General features: G+C 44.7%; 1 protein-coding gene across 3 annotated transcripts in view; it reads right to left on the reverse strand.

The window, feature by feature from the left end:
* Positions 1-3,927: 3,927 nt before the first annotated feature.
* The window catches only part of ATP8B1 (ATPase phospholipid transporting 8B1), a 143,651-nt gene continuing 128,814 nt past the window's right edge, over positions 3,928-18,764 (reverse strand). For all 3 annotated transcript variants that reach the window (XM_069746045.1, XM_069746043.1, XM_069746044.1), the window contains exons 25-28: positions 13,978-14,223; positions 13,200-13,338; positions 11,130-11,260; positions 3,928-4,506 (exon numbers count right to left, since the gene is read on the reverse strand). In XM_069746045.1, the coding sequence (XP_069602146.1) occupies positions 4,303-4,506; positions 11,130-11,260; positions 13,200-13,338; positions 13,978-14,223 (720 nt within the window). In that variant the 3' untranslated portion in view covers positions 3,928-4,302. The remainder of the gene's footprint in view (positions 4,507-11,129; positions 11,261-13,199; positions 13,339-13,977; positions 14,224-18,764) is intronic.

Genomic DNA, 18,764 nt, shown 5'->3' on the forward strand with positions numbered 1-18,764 from the left:
TAGCTTTAAACAGCTGCAGCGTCGGCGCTAAGGGCCTGGTTAGCCTGCGGCTGCCGGTAGGGGCCCGGTGAGCAGATAAGAGGGGGCCCGATGCGGGCCCCCTCTGCTCACCGGGCCCCATACGCCAGTCACGGCCGTCATGCCCTGATGGCGGCCCTGCCTGTGGCCTGCTGCTCTGCATAGCTAAGTTCCGCTTTTGCTATTTTGTTTGCTTTTTTTCTGTCCAGCATTGCTTATTTGTTTTTTCTTGCTTGCTGGAAGCTCTGGGACGCAGAGGGTGTACCTCCGTGCCGTTAGTTCGGTACGGAGGGTCTTTTTGCCCCCTTTGCGTGGTTGTTTGTAGGGTTTTGTGTTGACCGCAAAGTTACCTTTCCTATCCTCGCTCTGTTCAGAAAGTCGGGCCTCACTTTGCTAAATCTATTTCATCTCTACGTTTGTCTTTTCATCTTACTCACAGTCATTATATGTGGGGGCTGCCTTTTCCTTTGGGGTATTTCTCTGAGGCAAGGTAGGCTTATTTTCTATCTTCAGGCTAGCTAGTTTCTCAGGCTGTGCCGAGTTGCATAGGGAGCGTTAGGCGCAATCCACGGCTGCCTCTAGTGTGGTTGGAGAGGATTAGGGATTGCGGTCAGCAGAGTTTCCACGTCTCAGAGCTCGTTCTATATTTTTGGGTTATTGTCAGGTCACTGTATGTGCTCTGACTTCTATGTCCATTGTGGTACTGAATTACCAGATCATAACACATATAGAGACCAGACACCTCTTGTGACTCCACTGTCCCCAATGAAGCACTTCTCTGTATCTCCATACTAGAATGGGCACTTGAGTTCTCAGCTCCAGATGACCGAATTAAAGTGGACCAGACAGCACGTGCAAGACGATCTTCTCCGTATGCACTGCTCTACCTGGAGCTCCCATTGTTCAGAAATTACTTGACTGTTTTTTAGTAGGGCTTCACCTGACAATACCCTCATCAGATTCGCAACTGTCGTACAGGAATCTGACACTGACTTTTCACGGCCTGCAGCAACAACTTCAGACCAAGCCTCCACTTGTGATGAATTCAGCCACAGTCATTGGTGGAGAGGGAATACTCCCGCCAAGGACAGCCTCTCATATTAACTCAATGCTTTGGAGTGGAGTTTTTTAGACTGTTCTCAGGACAAAGACCATCAGGATATTCCACACCACCGCATCAATACTGCAATCTGTTCTCATTACTGAGTTCCGGCTTTTGCTTAGCCAGCCAAACACGGTCGACCTTCATGGATTCTGTACGGGTAGCTGCCTCAACAGGCTGGGGAACAGGTGATCTTTAGAAGGACAGGACCAGAAGTGATGGACTCCTCACATGTGTCTCATCTCTGGGCTGCTCCTGGAAGCAGGGAAGGAAAGATATCACAGAAGATACAAGATTCGGCTCATTGAAGACCCCCTCAGGAGGGCACCTGGAAGGCCTGCAGGTTTGAGGTCACAGGATCCCCTTTCTCCCATAGGGGTTTGAGCCATGCTAGGGCATCTCCTGTGTGTAGGACGTTAGGAATTCCACCCTGACCCAATTGGAAGAAAACTGATGACCCAAAACTTCATAGTGCCGCATGTACTGCTCTGGGAACCCACAGTACTGCTTTGGATCCCCATAGTATCGAAGTGGATCAGATAGAATGGGTTCCTCTCCAGAAGCATAAGTTTCAGGTTGAATAGGCACAGTTGTAGGTACCGCAACTTGGGCTGGCACAGCTGACATCGGGGCTTCTAATCGGGCATCTAGTGCCTGCAGATGAAACAAAATTTTTCCTGGCTCTCATGCTGGTAGCTCAACTGCTGATACAGCTCCAAGTACAGAGAGGGCTGGGGATCAGCAGAGCTCATGGCCAAAGCAAACTTACGCATGCAGGTGGCACACATGGTTCGTTGACCCACTGTGCCACAGAGCTGGACTTGCTTGGGAGGGGCATACCTAAGCAGCTAACAAATGTTCATTGGAGCTACTGATGATGGAGTCAAGCTTGGGCTGTAGATAGCCGCCAGGTACCACTCTTAGTCTCCGGTACTGCAGCTGCTGACCATGGGGGTCAGGTAAGCAGACATGGATATGGACTCGGGCTCAGAATACTAGGGTCAGTCACAGACAGGGCAGATTTGGAGACTGATAGGACAGTCTGAATATACGGAATTCTTAGATAGGCACATAGGACTCCGATACTGGTTCAGCTACTGCTAGAGGGGCTTCAGGGTTCAGTTGCCGCCGATGCAGCTTCTGACTTCAGGGACCGCTGGAGTGGGTTCAGGCACTGGCCACAGTGACTACGGGAACAAAACTCGCCACACAAGGATCAGCGACCCGGTTTCAGGACACCGGCTACACAAGGACCAGGGGGCATAACAACTCCCTAGGAGAACATCTCACTCACTAGTGACTTAATGCTGCTTTGGCCCCTTTCTATTGCTGAGGGAGCCATCTTCCAGGTGCGCGTGCTGGCCCTTTAAGAGCTGAGCAGCAGGCGCACTAGGGGTGACTCTGGGAACACAGAGAACCAGGAAGCAGGGAGAACTACGATGCCAGGGTTGTGAACATGTCGGCGTCCCTGCATGGAAAGGGAAGGGGAGCCATGGACATGGCTATATGTAATAGAGCAGGGGTGGACCGAATCAATAGGCTGAAATTAATTCTGCTCACTGTTAATATATTAATTATTATTATTTGATATTCAGTCACTTAATATTAAACAGGATTACGAATGCTGACACCCCCTATATACTGTATGAGCCCCCGCATAGCCTCCATACATACAGTATTAGCCCTCACATAGTCTCCTAGATACAGTATGAGCCCCCACATAGCTTCCTAGATACAGTATGAACACCTACATAGACCCCTATATATGTTATGTGCCCCACATAGCCTGTTATACAGAGTATGAGCACCTACATAGCCCCCTAAATATAGTATAAGCCCCTAAATAGCCCCCTATAAACAGTATGAGTCTTCACATAGCTTCCCTAGATATATTATGAGCCCGCACATAGCCTGTTCTATAGAGTAGACACACTCACATAGCCCCTATGTACAGTATGAGCCCCTACATAATCCCCTATATACAGTGTGAGTCCCCACATGGCTGCCTATATACAGTGTAAGCCCCCACACAGACTCCCCATATACAGTGTGAGCCCATGTCATAGAAAACATTAAAATCCATAACACATCTCTAGGGAGGGGGCATTCACCCCCCCAAAGAGAAAGAGCTGACCATCTAAACATCTTTTGATATAGAACTATATGTTTAACATATGGGAACTGAGGAAATTACGTATGGCTGAGCAATGACAAAACTAATTAAAACTCCTTTTGAAGCACAGACTCACAAGTACACAAGTAAAAAGCAAAAAGTCTGTCTAAATAACACAGTTTTTAGTAATACTGTTTTAGATAAAAAATAGCATAAAAGCCATCCCACCACGACAAGCATTTTGGATGTTCTCACATTTTTTTTCATATGTGTCATTTGTGATATAATTTTTGATTGTGCTGCACCACATTGGACTTTAATAATGTGTGTTTTTCTCCTTTATTCCTTTACATATATTGGCACATTGGAATATTTGACTGTACAGTATTCTTTCTGCCATTTTGCATTATATTGGAGTCATAGAGGTAATCGTTATACCAGTGTTCACATTAACTTGTCCCATCTGGTGGATTTTGGTGGCCACAACTCTATTCCGAGCTGTATTGTTGGCCACAGGATTTTTTTTTTAAGTGTTTTTAATTATTTCTGGCTTGTAGTTTTTGTATCATTACAATTTGTTATTACTTTTGAGAGATCCCTGTTTATTACATGTTCTTTTCTTTTTTTTTTATTACTGATAACATATGAAATTGATTTAATAACTACACCTGTAAATTAATTTGAAGCCTCATAATAAAGTCTAGAAATAATTTATTAAAATCATTATCTACATAAATGTCAGTAACCCGGCATCATAGTCCATGTAAACATTAAGCACAAGAATACAACTTCTTTGGACACAATCTCTGGCTAAAGAAAAAAAGTCTCTCTTTAAAACGGCGTTTTATCCTGGCGATCATTTTGAGGACGCCCTGTCTGGCAAAGGCAAATGAAAGGTCGTCCATGTCAATGCATAGGTAAACCTAACCTACCAAAATGGGGCTGAGATTATGTAGTAGCTCTCCATTCTGACTCATAGAGGGTGATCCCAAACAAGGACTCCCTCTAAGGTGTCTATATCTCCTAAAGATCCATTTTGGACAAGTGCTACTTTTATGAGACAACCCCTTTAAGCGTTCCCATTAGATCCACTCATTTCATTGGGTGCAGCCTTCTTCCTCCGTATGCTGCGTCCGGTTGAGATGAGCTCGCCAAATCCTCTCTGATGGGAGAATGCATAGGCTGAACGTCGTATAGATGAAGCGCGTCGGATCGGGCTCACCTCTTCTTCCACTGGTTCCTTCTCTATGTATCTCTCAGGATTTCTTTGGACCTTTAGAAACAGAAAAACATATTATTATTATTATTTATTGTTAATTGCGCCATTTATTCCATGGCGCTTTACATGTGAGGAGGGGTATACATAATAAAAACAGGTACAATAATCTTGAACAATACAAGTCATAACTGGTACAGGAGGAGAGAGGTCCTTGCCCGCGAAGGCTCACAATCTACAAGATATAACATATTACATGAGACAACAATATTCAGGTGATTACAATCTGTATACTCCAGAGCTGCATTCACAATTCTGCAGGCTTCAGAGCTAACTTCATTGATTTTTGATATGCATTGTAGGAAATGAAGTGTAAGAAAGCCAGAGGTAAGGTCCTGGATGACAAATGTAGTGGTTGGCCACTATGAGAAAACAGATTCCATCTTGTCTTGTAACCCCTCTGTCATGGTGATAAAATAACATTGATGGACGGGGAAGTTTTACATTTCTATTTATGCCTCTTAAGTTCTTATTGGCTCATATTTCAAAGGGAACTTTTCCTTTGTGACACAATTGAAGTAGCTTACATATTCTAATAAACACGAAGTCCTGAGTACACCATACAAGGCTGTGCTGTATTGGTTTCCGAGGGCTCGTGAAACAAATCTTATTAATTTGGAATTCGAAAAGCATGGAAGAGAATATATTTAGCTAACAGAATTTGGTGACGAACGTCCGGGAACAGACCTGCATTGTACCAACTGGATCTCGAGTGAGAATGGACCCTCCAGTAAAAGTGAAATCTAGCGCTGCAGCATAAGGTAAGAAGCTTATTCTTACATTTGTAGTTCACTTTTACTGAGAGCTTGGTCTACCTCCATTCCAGGTGAGTTATTTTGCATTAAATAGTATGGTCCAAGAACTGGAAAAGATAACTATGCTGTTTTGAAGTTTGTGCATGTGATGAGTTCAGTGTATAAGTGTAAAATGTTGGTTATACTTGTACTTGGAGGATTGCTAGTGCTATGTCTTGTTTGGCTGTTTAGAATGATCAACTCAACAGAGGGGTATCTTGTAGTCCGTTTACAGGGTTTTTGTAGGGTTTTTAACCCTTTCACTACTTTAGATTATAGTCTGTAAATCATTTATTGCTTGCTTTCCTGATGAAATCTCATAGCAAGAGTCCGTTATTTTCCTTTTGTGTTTCCTAGTAGGACACGGACATAAGGCCTCAGCAGACGGTAGTCTTCTTCGGACACTGCCTGTCGCAAAGGCACCAAACATCTCACAAATGAAAGGAAGGTTGCAATACAACAGCTTAAAGTGCCTTAAATACGATCTACAGCAGAGACCTTTGGTTTACTGTTAAGCCAGACTGGACCTTGTCCCTAGGGGGCACGCTCTTGTGTCAGAGCCAATTTTGCAGTTCATGCAAGAAAAGGCCACAGAAATGGTTCTTAATTCTGAAGTTATACTTTACACGATATTTATGGTGTTCTCAGTTCAGGTACAACCCAGACACATTTCAATGTACCCCTTTCATGCCCCAAATGTAGAATTCAAGTGATGTATCCAGCTAAACCATTGTCACTGTATTCGAAGCAGAGGTAAAAGATGCGGAAAGTGACCTAATTTTCCTTAATAGAGGAGGGCACATCAGACATCATGGCATTGATCTGAAACAACAAGCCCATTTTTAATGCAGACTTTAAATTACTTTGTAGCTGATCGGGATACCGAGATGCTGCTCGATTCCACACTGGATATGTTGTGGTCACACAACATGAGGTAACAAAAGGCGAACCACTCCCTCCTCACATGTCGGCACAATAGACAGAGCTGAAGGCACTCTCTGAAGCTTGTAGAGAGACAAAGGGTAAAATGGCCAAATGTTTATGTAGACAGTAGATCTTTCCTCATGTCAGATGAGAAACCTATTAAAACTACAGAGAGTGTAGGGGCCTTGATGGAGGCTCTCCTATTACTGACCAAGCTTGGGATGGTGAAGCCACCAATGAAGCCAATGGAAGTACACGCGCAGATGTAGTCCTCAATGAAGCAGAAAAGAGGCCTAGAGTCGAGAGTCTAGTACTAATATAGACCATGACCTCAGTGACATCTGTCACTCCTGATGTTTTTGAGTCCCTACAGTAGGAGGAGTGGGAGACGCAGGCAATCCAACTGACTGAGCAACATCTGTGGGTAAGGGCGGTAAGCTTTGACTACATGAGCTCTCTACTCAATTATAGCCAAGGTAACCCATAGACTAACATATTTGTCAAAAACAGCTATATGCAATTAGGTGGACAAGGTATGGGTGGCCCCAGGGTTCAGTACCCAGCCGGCCAGGTATACTCAGTCTTCCATGATGTGTGACGAAGGAAAAACTGTTAACACCCCACACAAACCTACCCCTCATCTTCTCCACCATTTTAGAGATTGCAGATTGACTATATACAGTAACCACAGATAGGGGTATATGAATTTGTGCTTGTTTGTGTTGATCTCTTTTTAGATTGAGGCATATCTGGTGCAAAAAGCTACAAGGCCCCTGCTCAAACACTCATAAAGGAGGTGGTATGTAGATATGGAATGCCTGAACTTATAAAAGTACACATCTTGCAGGAAAGGTCGTGAGGCATCTTTTGCAGTTTCTGGAAATTAACAGGCTTTACCATCCACAGAGCAGTGGAAAGGCTGAATGGGATATTAATGTTAAAAATCCAGAAGGAAAAGAAGACCGGAAAGAAATGGACTGAATGCTTGCCTGTAGCTCTTGTCCCAATAAGATAGGCTCAGATAGAAAAGTCTCTCTTCATATGAGATACTTTTTGGCTCAGTAAGTAGAACAGTCATTTCAGGTGCAGCCTGATAGCTTGACCAGCAATGCACAAGCCTTGCAAAATGGACTAAATAGTGTGATAAACAGGTGTATTTTTCCTCTTCAAACCATTCCAGATTCTCCGAGTCTTAACCATTGCAATGTCAGTGAAGCTTGAAGGAACACCAACTTGGATACGCGCAGCCACTGTCAAGAGTACCACCACCAGCAAAATGATGGTCTCAGCACACCATAATGGTAGTGTCATGGTTAGAACATGGTTAATGTCCTCTTCTCTCAGGGTTAATTTTGCTGGCCTCCCTTTGGATCTGGGAGGGGTATTTATATTCACTCCAGACTAGGATTCCCTGTCAGCTATACGGTACTTTCGTTTTGTCTGTGTGCCTGTCCCCTGGAGTGTGTGCTCGGTTTGCAATTGTGTTCCTTGCTCTTCCGTGCTTTACACTGCTCGTTTGTTCTTTTGGATTTCTGACCTCTGGCTTCTCTTCTGACAAGCCCCGTCTCTCCCCTTTGGTACCTCCTGATCTCCTGGTTCTGATCTTAGCTTGTTAGACTACTCTCCTGTGTGTATCATCTCCTCTGCACCCCGGCGTCTGGCTCTGCCCCTGACCACCTCCCACTCTGTCACATGGTTCAGGTCCTGTTTGTTAAAGGGAACCTGTCACCCCGTTTTTTGAGATTGAGCTATAAATACTGTTAAATAGGGCCTGCGCTGTGTGTTCCTATAGTGTATGTAGTGTACCCCGATTCCCCATGTATGCTGAGAAATAACTTACCAAAGTCGCTGTTTTCGCCTGTCAATCAGGCTGGTCAGGTCGGGAGGGCGTGGTGACATCGGTGGTTCTTCCTCAGCTTTACGTTGGTGGCGTAGTGGCGTAGTGGTGAACAAGCAGCGCGCGATCTGCGCTGTAATCCCTTGCATCGGTGGGGGCGGCCATCTTCCTGGGGCCGCGCGTGCGCAGATCGAGTGCTCTGCTGCACGGGGCTTCAGGAAAATGGCCGCGGGATGCCGCGCGTGCGCATTAGAGATCGCGGCGGCCATTTTCCCAAAGCCGAGATGCAAACTCGGCTTTGGGAAAATGGCCGCCGCGATCTCTAATGCGCACGCGCGGCATCCCGCGGCCATTTTCCTGAAGCCCCGTGCAGCAGAGCACTCGATCTGCGCACGCGCGGCCCCAGGAAGATGGCCGCCCCCACCGACGAAAGGGATGACAGCGCAGATCGCGCGCTGTGTCTTCACCACTACGCCACTACGCCACCAACGTAAAGCTGAGGAAGAACCAGCGATGTCACCACGCCCTCCCGACCTGACCAGCCTGATTGACAGGCGAAAACGGCGACTTTGGTAAGTTATTTCTCAGCATACATAGGGAATCGGGGTACACTACATACACTATAGGAACACACAGCGCAGGCCCTATTTAACAGTATTTATAGCTCAATCTCAAAAAACGGGGTGACAGGTTCCCTTTAACTGGTTAGTAACCCAGCGCTTTTCTCAGCTCCCTTGCTGCTTTGTGCAGCTCTCCCCGCAGCAGTAATACCCGGGAGCCATGACAGGTAGACTATCTCACAGCGAGAGAAAGCGGGTGTGTCAGATAAGTTATAACATGTGGTCACTATGTCGACCTTATGGGAAATATCCAGGTTGGGGCTGATATACAAAAATGTCCAAAATGGGAGAATTGGTTATAGGAACATAACGCAAACAAAGACTCATGGTGGGGAGAAACATTATATTTCCTGAACCTGCCAATTGGTTCAAGGGTCTAAGCGGATGGCTCTCACAGATCACATATACATGAATGCAATTATTATTATTTTGTCTGTTGTTATATGTAGCCATAAAAGCACTATTCCATGTTATACCCAAGATGATCAGGTCCATGTTCAAGGGAAACCTTCTCAGAGAACCCTTGGTTGTATATTACGGTCCCAAACAAGAAGATATACATTGTTTTGATACATTCACGTAGGGAACTGAGGTGAAGCAGGTAAAAAAGTCCAGAAGACGTGGGTAGCATGCTCCTATATACCTCCAGAATTGATCACAGGGGGAGGGGAATGTAGGAGAACAAGTTCCTTTTTGTGACTGTGGTATCCTTCTTGTCTTGTAATCTCTGTGTCATGGTGATCAAATAACACTAATGGGTAGAGGAAGATTAAAATTTGTATTCACAACCCCTTAAGTTCCTGTTTGTTAATATATTTCAGATGGAACTTTTCCTTTCTCTGTGACATTATTTAAGTAGCTTGCATGTGCTAATAAACCCGAAGTCCTGAGTGCACCATACAAGGCTGTGCTGTATTGATTTCCGAGTACTCGTAAAACAAATGTTATTATTTGAAATTCGAAAGGTGTAGAAAAGAGTGTATTTCACTCACAACGCTCGGTAATGTAAACATTTACACTAGGTCACTGAGTATGTTAATTTGACTGGAATTTGGGTCCGGGATTTAGGAACAACCAAAAGAGTCTGGGTGAAAAAGGTCATTCCTATAATCCAGCCCAGGGCTTACTGGTCTAATGTCAGCAGCTGGGTTAGTTCAGCAGAGTGGAGTTTAGACTGGAGCTGAACAGAGGTGTATTTGTCTGGTGAAAGCATTCACACTGCTTGAGCTGATACTGCATGGATTACCGAGATTGGGGAGGATGCTACATTAACTTTGTTTTATTGTGCCTGAAGAAAGGACTGTTTATGTTATTCATTTGTACTGGAGAATAGTGGTTTTCGTTTTGGTGCTGTAAAGTTTATGATGGTCAATAAACTTTATGCTGTTTTTATATAAAAACCCCGTGCTGGGACATATAAAAGTGGCTACCAGACAATAGAAACCCTTCAGTAGTCATTATACCAAGTGCTTACATAGGAAATGTAACTGTTCCCTTGTTTTACATTAATTTAGGTAAGTTATTAGGGAGTAAGTCGTTGCATTGATAAGAAAAAAATCAGCAGAATTGTGACTGCAGCTCTGGAGTATAATAAAAGCTGTATTTATGATGTAGCTCAATATTTCTTGCAGATCATATGCATCCAAATATGATAAAATTGTTTCTATTGGAAATCATGTACTTTTAGGTGAAACATAAATAGATCACTCATAATATACGGAAACATTTGCTGCTGTTTCAACAAACTTTGCATTAATTAATAGTACAAGCGAACATAAGAAACTTTGTAATATATTTTATTAGAAATATGCTTATTTCTCCACATACGATACATCTCTTCTCCTTTTCTCACCTCCAGAATTCTACATTTACTCTGAAAAATTGCTAGAACATGTCCTCGTCAACTCCTGGCTCACTGAGTTATCAGCTGCCTATTGAAGACTATGGAGAGGGGAGGAAGGAGGAGCTAAGTAAAAAAAATAGAAACAAAGACACACATAGATGGGGTTTCTAGTTAGTGTTTAATCTCACCCCAGTGCTGGATTCACAGTTACAATGCTCAGTGCTGCTAAATAATGTTCTACATGTTTCTACATAGAGACAGGAATGCAGGAATCCCTCACATGTGTGTACTGTGTATGGGAGACATCATAGCAGCTAGGCTACACTCACTAGCTCAGGGACAACTGAAAAGTAGAGAAATATCCTGCAGAGGGGAAATTAGTAAAAAATACAGAATATTAGTCATATAATGTCCAGAACTAGTGTTTTTCTTTGTGGGCACAAAAGTTTACTGAAATGATAGGTACCCTTTAATTTTTTTATTTTTTTACTATTTCTGCTTGAATGTAACATTTTAATATATTTGCATTCACTGCTGATAGATTCCCTATAAATGATTGCGCAATCATGTTTGTTTTTTTCATACAATTGCCATATACTTACTTTATCAGTCGCAGACGGCCAGACGGTCTGCATCAAAAAAATTAGTGCCAAATATGGCAGCAGACATATAGCGGTGGTCAGGATGATGATTAACCAGATGTACGGTTGTCGCAATGCATTGGTAATAGTTCCTGGATTGGGATAAAAAAAAAATTAGTTATCGAGTCAAGTCAACAAATCAAAAAATAAATTAGACTCCTACATTTGTATACGCAGGCTCGGACTGGCCCACAGGAGAACAGGAGAATCCTCCGGTGGGCCCCTGTGCAAGACTGGCTCACCATTCTCTCATATGAGCGGTACTTGGCACAACACATTGGAATTACTGTGTACAGACAAAGGAAGCAGCTTATTCATTTATTTAACAGTCTACCCAATTTATACATGTGTGATTGAGGATAGTGTCACATCTGCATGTAGCTGAAAAGTGGGGCCCTGGAGTTGGTTACTTGTAGGCCCCGTTGGCAGGCCAGTCCGACACTGGGTTGCACTATTGTAGTAGTTTGTGAGTTAAAGAGATAGTCTGGTTATAGCAAATAAACTATATTCTTTATATTATAAAAAGTTCTATATTTTCCGCTCTCTTGGCAAGATCGCTGCTGGCTGCCATTCAATGGAAACCTTCATCACTTAGTCCCAGGGCTACAGCTCTGTCCTGATTGTGTATTGACCGCGCAGCTCAGTGCCGGCTTCAGGTTTATGTGGGTCCTTGGATGACACAGTCCCAATGGGCCCCTCTTGCCTTTCAATTTTTCCTCCTCACTTTCCAAAAACATTTATTTTTTTCAGTATGAACTGTAATTTTTATCATTATCATCTTGGGGCTTAAAAGACTTTCTGATCTCTATTTACCAATTTTTTGGGGGAGGCGAAGTCCATTCCCTTTTTCTTTGTTTTTTTTTTACTTTGGCATTCACTGTATGGGATAAATATTATATACCCCAATTTATTTATTTTTTTGTTTTTTTTAGATGTTATTTTACATTTCAGGATAATTAGTTGGAATTAAACTTTTATGTATTTACTTTTTATTAATCCTCCAAGGGGACTTGAATCTGTGATGACTTCCCCAATGCACTGATACTTTAATATTGTAAAATTTCCAGTCTCTTATTAAGTCCAACCACAAGTGTACATACATAGCAGAAACGGGGGTCAGTAGGTCCCTGGTTGTCCTAAAAATGCTATCGGCAATGCATTTCCAATAGTCATGAGTGAACGTGCTCAGATGAGGTGTTATTAGAGCATGCTCGGTTGCTAACCGAGTGTCTTCGGTGTGCTCGAAAAATATGTTTGAGTCCCCGTGGCTGATCGACAGCAGGAATACATGCAGGGACTCCCTGTTTGTTAGACGATCCCTGGATGTGTTGCAGCTGTCTAACAGCCATGACACGTGCAGCTGCGGGGACTCAAACATATTTTTCGAGCAACGCCTTATCTGAGCACGTTCACTCATCACTAATTTCCAACCTTCTAAATGCCACTGTCACAATTGTCAGCAGCTTCTAAAGGGGTACCGTTGGATACTAGTGTGTAGGCTGTATAACACAGCTGGCACCCGTGCTGTATGAATTGGGATCAGCTCGCTCCATACATGCAGTGGGCACAAAGCTGAGTGGGCACAAGGCTGAGTGGGCACACGGCTGATTGGGCTCCCTGCATACATTCTATGCTGGCTCCTACCCTGGCACAGAGATATATGTGCCATCATAGCTCCTGTGCCCCTTATGGGGGTGACATGGTGGAGTATACAGTAACTCTTTCATTTATTGTCTTGGGTACAGTAACTATATTAGTTATTTCCATCATTGATAAGATATCCATCAGGAGATGTGAGGCCGCTCCGCCTTTACTCCCATTTTCGCTTGCCCCACATCCTGTTCCCAAGCCCCTTCCCATGATCAGTCCCATGATCGGACCCTTCCCGACATGACACACTTTTTGAAACACATTTTTTGAGTTTAAGATGGCACAAGGCAGAGCTGCCAAATCTTTCGGGAGTCTGGAAGTTCTCCCTTTTTTCAGAAGAGTCAGCCCTTATGCTTTTATGTCCACTGTCATCATACGTACCTGTCATGGTTAACATGGAGGTAAACAGGAGGTGCATGCCCTCGCCGTGTAAGTCGTATGTGATCGAAAAGTAAATCAAGATCGTCCCGAACACAGAAAAGGTGAACAAAAAAGTCCAGTATCTCATGATGAGGCCGACCTGCAGATGAGAGATAGGAAGACGTAAAGGACCACAAGGAATAATAATGTAATAATGTATGCTGGTGGATTGTAATGTGTAAGGGGGTCCCCCGACCTAAACGGGCCCAGGCTGAGGTTCCGTTTGGTAGCATTGTTCTGCTGCAGCTCAGGTCTGCATTATAATGCTCTGCAGCAGCTATGTATATTATGAGGTTCTTCTAGTTGTGTATGATGATGTTCTGCAGCAGCTGAGGAGTGCATAAAGATGTCCTGCAGAAGCTGTGGTGCGTATTGTGTAGTTTGATAGTAGCTGCGGAGTGAATTATGATGTTCTGCAGCAGCCGAGGTGTGTATTATGATATTCTGCTCAAGCTCAGGAGTATTATCAGGTTCTGCAGCAGTTGAGCTGTATTGTGAGGTTCTGCAACAGCTGAGGTTTGCATTATGAGGTTCTGTAGCAGCTGAGGTGCATATAATGATGTTCTGCAACAGCTGATGTGTATTATGATGTTCTGCAGCAGCTGAGGTGTGTATCATGATGTTCTGCAGCAGCTGAGATGTGTATCATGATGTTCTGCAGCAGCTGAGATGTGCATTATGATCTTCTGCAGCAGCTGAGGTGAGTATCATAATTCTGGAGAACATATTAGTGACTTACCTGGAAGTTCACAATAATGATAAGAGCAGTGGCTGTAGTAAAAGCAAGTGTCTGATAATCTGAATTCACTTTTCCTTCGTTCGTGGTCATTTGCCAGAAAGCTCCATAAGGTATGAAGAAAATGGCAATGGAGGACACGGTGCCGTGGAGAAGACTCAGGAAGAACTTTGTGTAGTTGAACAATTGCCCTTTTTGGCCGGGGATGTACAGACTGGGACACTGCATGCTGAGCTTGTCACCTACATCCTGGATGGTAAAAGAGAAAAAATACATTTACATGAAAATATATACACTGCTCAAAAAATAAATGGAACACTTAAACATCACAATGTAACGCCAAGTCATTCACACTTCTGTGAAATCAACCTGTCCAGACATGAAGCAACACTGATTGTGAATCAATTTATCCTGCTGTTGTGGAAATGGAACAGAAAACAGGTAGAAATGATCGGTAATTAGCAAGACAACCCCTATAAAGGAGCGGTTCTGCAGGGGGTGACCACAGACCATTTCTCTGTTCTCACCCCTTTTTGGCTGTTGTTTTGGTCACTTTTGCATTTTGTCATTGTTCTCACCCATGGAGCTACTGTACAATAGCATAAGACGGTGTCTACAACCCACAGAAGATGCTCAGGTAGTGCAGCTCATCCAGGATGGCAAATCAATGTGAGCTGTAGCAAGAAGGGTAGCTGGGTAGGTGTCTGTCTGCACAGTGTCTAGAGCATGGTGCTGATACCAAGAGACAGGCCAGTACACATAGGAGGACAATAACCCAGCAGCAGAACCGCTACCTCCTCCTTTGTGCAAGAAGGAACAGGATGAGCAGTGCCAGAGCCCTGCAAAATGACCTCCAGTAGGCCACTAACATATGTCCACTCAAACTGTCAGAAACAGACTCCATGATGGTGGTATGAGGGCCCGACGTCCACAAGTGGGTGTTGGGCTTACAGCCTAACACCGTTCAGGGCGATGGGCATTTGCCAGAGAACACCAAGATTTGCAGATTCGACATTGGCACTCTGTGCTCTTCACAGATGAAAGCAGGGTCACTGTAATGAACAGGTGATTCAGAACCACAATGGACCTTGAACTTCGGAGCACACAAAGTGACCTGACAATTACCAAAAACATAGGACGAGCTCTGAGACGTGGGAACTCTGCTGCCCGCAATCCCTAATCCTATCCAACCACACTAAAGGTAGCCGTGGAGCGCTCCTGACCAGACCTATGCGCCTCGAGCACAGCCTGAGAAACTAGCTAGCCCTAAGAAAGAAAAATAAGCCTACCTTGCCTCAGAGAAATACCCCAAAGGAAAAGGCAGCCCCCCACATATAATGACTGTGAGTAGAGATGAAAATATAAACGCTGAGATGAAATAGATTTAGCAAAGTGAGGCCCAACTTACTGAACAGACCGAAGATAGGAAAGATTGCTTTGCGGTCAACACAAAACCCTACAAACAACCACGCAGAGGGGGCAAAAAGACCCTCCGCACCGACTAACGGTACGGAGGTGCTCCCTCTGCGTCCCAGAGCTTCCAGCAAGCAAGAAAAACCAATATAGCAAGCTGGACAGAAAAAATAGCAAACAAAAATAACACAAGCAAAACTTAGCTTATGCAGGATAGACTGGCCACAGGAACGATCCAGGAGGAAGCAAGACCAATACTAGAACATTGACTGGAGGCCAGGATCAAAGCACTAGGTGGAGTTAAATAGAGCAGCACCTAACGACTTAACCTCATCACCTGAGGAAGGAAACTCAGAAGCCGCAGTATCACTCTCATCCACCAAAGGAAGCTCATAGACAGAACCAGCCGAAGTACCACTCACGACCACAGGAGGGAGCTTGGCCACAGAATTCACAACAGGTCACAGTGAGCACATGTGACAGACGTGACATAGTCTGGAGACGCCGTGGAGAGCGATCTGCTGCCTGCAACATCCTTCAGCATGACCTGTTTGGCAGTGGGTCAGAAATACTGTACTGCAGTATTTCTTTGGAGGGCCACACAATCCTCCATGTGCTACTGAGTCGCACGCCAGGGCAGTGCGGATACTCGGTACGGGGTCCGGTACTTAAAGGGGATGTCACAGTGGCTGCGACCTGGTCCGTGGCCCTGGGTGCCCAAGTAAAAGGGATGGTCTTTAAAGGGGTTGTGGAAATAATGAAAGTTCGTGACGCCACCTGTGGTTCTCGGTCAGAGGTGACCGACGCTGCTTAAAGGGGGCCTCTGGGGTGATGTTACTGCAGCAAAGATGGTGATGCTTCCCACAGGTGAAGCGGCGTCCCCAGGGCTCCCTGTTGTGAATTCTGTTGTCGGGCTCCCTCCTGTGGTCATGAATGGTACTTCGGCTGGTTCTGTCCATGGACTTCCTCTGGTGGGTGTTTCTGAGTTTCCTTCCACAGGTGACGAGGTTAATTCGTTAGCTGGCTGCTCTATTTAACTCCGCTTAGATCTTTGCTCCATGCCACCTGTCAATGTTCCAGTATTGGTCTAGTTCACTCCTGGATCGTTCTTGTGACCTGTCTTCCCAGCAGAAGCTAAGTTCCTGCTTGTATTTTCTTTGGTTTGCTATTTTTCTGTCCAGCTTCCTATTTTTTTTGTTGTCTTACTTGCTGGAAGCTCTGGGACGCAGAGGGAGCGCCTCCGCACCGTGAGTCGGTGCGGAGGGTCTTTTTGCGCCCTCTGCGTGGTCTTTTTGTAGGTTTTTGTGCTGACCGCAAAGCAACCTTTCCTATCCTCAGTCTGTTCAGTAAGTCGGGCCTCACTTTGCTAAATCTATTTCATCTCTGTGTTTGTATTTTCATCTTTACTCACAGTCATTATATGTGGAGGGCTGCCTGTTCCTTTGGGGAACTTCTCTGAGGCAAGGTAGGCTTTATTTTTCTATCTTCAGGGCTAGCTAGTTCCTTAGGCTGTGCCGAGTTGCATAGGGAGCGTTAGGCGCAATCCACGGCTATTTCTAGTGTGTTTGATAGGATTAGGGATTGCGGTCAGCAGAGTTCCCACGTCCCAGAGCTCGTCTTTTATTATCAGTAACTATCAGGTCATTCCGTGTGCTCTTAACCACCAGGTCCATTGTTGTCCTGACCACCAGGTCATAACAGTACAGGTGGCCCAAAGTACTAATGCATCTCAATAGAGGGATAAGAGAAGTTCTGAGACCATTTTTTTTTCTTTGCAGTGTGTTTTGTCTCTCTTTTCCCCTTTACCTCTGGGTGGTTCAGGACACAGGTGTAAACATGGACATTCAAGGTCTGTCCTCTTGGATGGATAATCTCACTACAAGGGTACAAAACATTCAAGATTTTGTGGTTCAGAATCCGATGTCAGAGCCTAGGATTCCAATTCCTGATTTGTTTTTTGGTGATAGATCTAAGTTCTTGAATTTCAAAAATAATTGTAAATTGTTTCTTGCCTTGAAACCTCGCTCCTCAGGTGACCCTGTTCAACAAGTAAAGATCATTATTTCTTTGTTACGTGGTGACCCTCAAGACTGGGCATTTTCCCTTGTGCCAGGAGATCCAGCATTGCGTGATGTTGATGCGTTTTTCCTGGCGCTTGGATTGCTTTATGACGAACCTAATTCAGTGGATCAGGCAGAGAAAATCTTGCTGGCTCTGTGTCAGGGTCAGGATGAAGCGGAGATATATTGTCAGAAGTTTAGAAAGTGGTCTGTGCTCACTCAGTGGAATGAATGTGCCCTGGCAGCAATCTTCAGAAAGGGTCTCTCTGAAGCCCTTAAGGATGTCATGGTGGGATTTCCCATGCCTGCTGGTCTGAATGAGTCTATGTCTTTGGCCATTCAGATCGATCGACGCTTGCGTGAGCGTAAAGCTGTGCACCATTTGGCGGTACTACCTGAGCATGGGCCTGAGCCTATGCAATGTGATAGGACTTTGACCAGAGCTGAACGGCAAGAACACAGACGTCGGAATGGGCTGTGTTTTTACTGTGGTGATTCCACTCATGTTATCGCCGATTGTCCTAAGCGCACTAAGCGGTTCGCTAGGTCTGCCACCATTGGTACGGTACAGTCTAAATTTCTATTGTCCGTTACTCTGATTTGCTCTTTGTCATCCTATTCTGTTATGGCATTTGTGGATTCAGGCGCTGCCCTGAATTTGATGGACTTGGAGTATGCTAGGCGCTGTGGTTTTTTCTTGGAGCCCTTGCAGTATCCTATTCCATTGAGAGGAATTGATGCTACGCCTTTGGCCAAGAATAAGCCTCAGTACTGGACCCAATTGACCATGTGCATGGCTCCTGCACATCAGGAGGATATCCGCTTTCTGGTGTTGCATAATCTGCATGATGTGGTCGTTTTGGGGTTGCCATGGCTACAGATTCATAATCCAGTATTGGACTGGAAATCTATGTCTGTGTCCAGCTGGGGTTGCCAGGGGGTACATGGTGATGTTCCATTTTTGTCTATTTCGTCTTCCACTCCTTCTGAGGTTCCAGAGTTTTTGTCGGATTATCGGGATGTATTTGATGAGCCCAAAGCCAGTACCCTACCTCCTCATAGGGATTGCGATTGTGCAATTAATTTGATTCCTGGTAGTAAGTTTCCTAAGGGCCGATTGTTCAATTTATCTGTGCCAGAACACGCCGCTATGTGGAGTTATATAAAGGAATCCTTGGAGAAAGGCCATATTCGCCCGTCGTCATCACCGTTAGGAGCAGGGTTCTTTTTTGTGGCCAAGAAGGATGGTTCTTTGAGACCTTGTATTGATTACCGCCTTCTTAATAAAATTACCGTCAAATTTCAGTATCCTTTGCC

Source organism: Ranitomeya imitator, chromosome 1 (assembly GCF_032444005.1).
Source record: "Ranitomeya imitator isolate aRanImi1 chromosome 1, aRanImi1.pri, whole genome shotgun sequence".
NCBI classification, from domain to species: domain Eukaryota; kingdom Metazoa; phylum Chordata; class Amphibia; order Anura; family Dendrobatidae; genus Ranitomeya; species Ranitomeya imitator.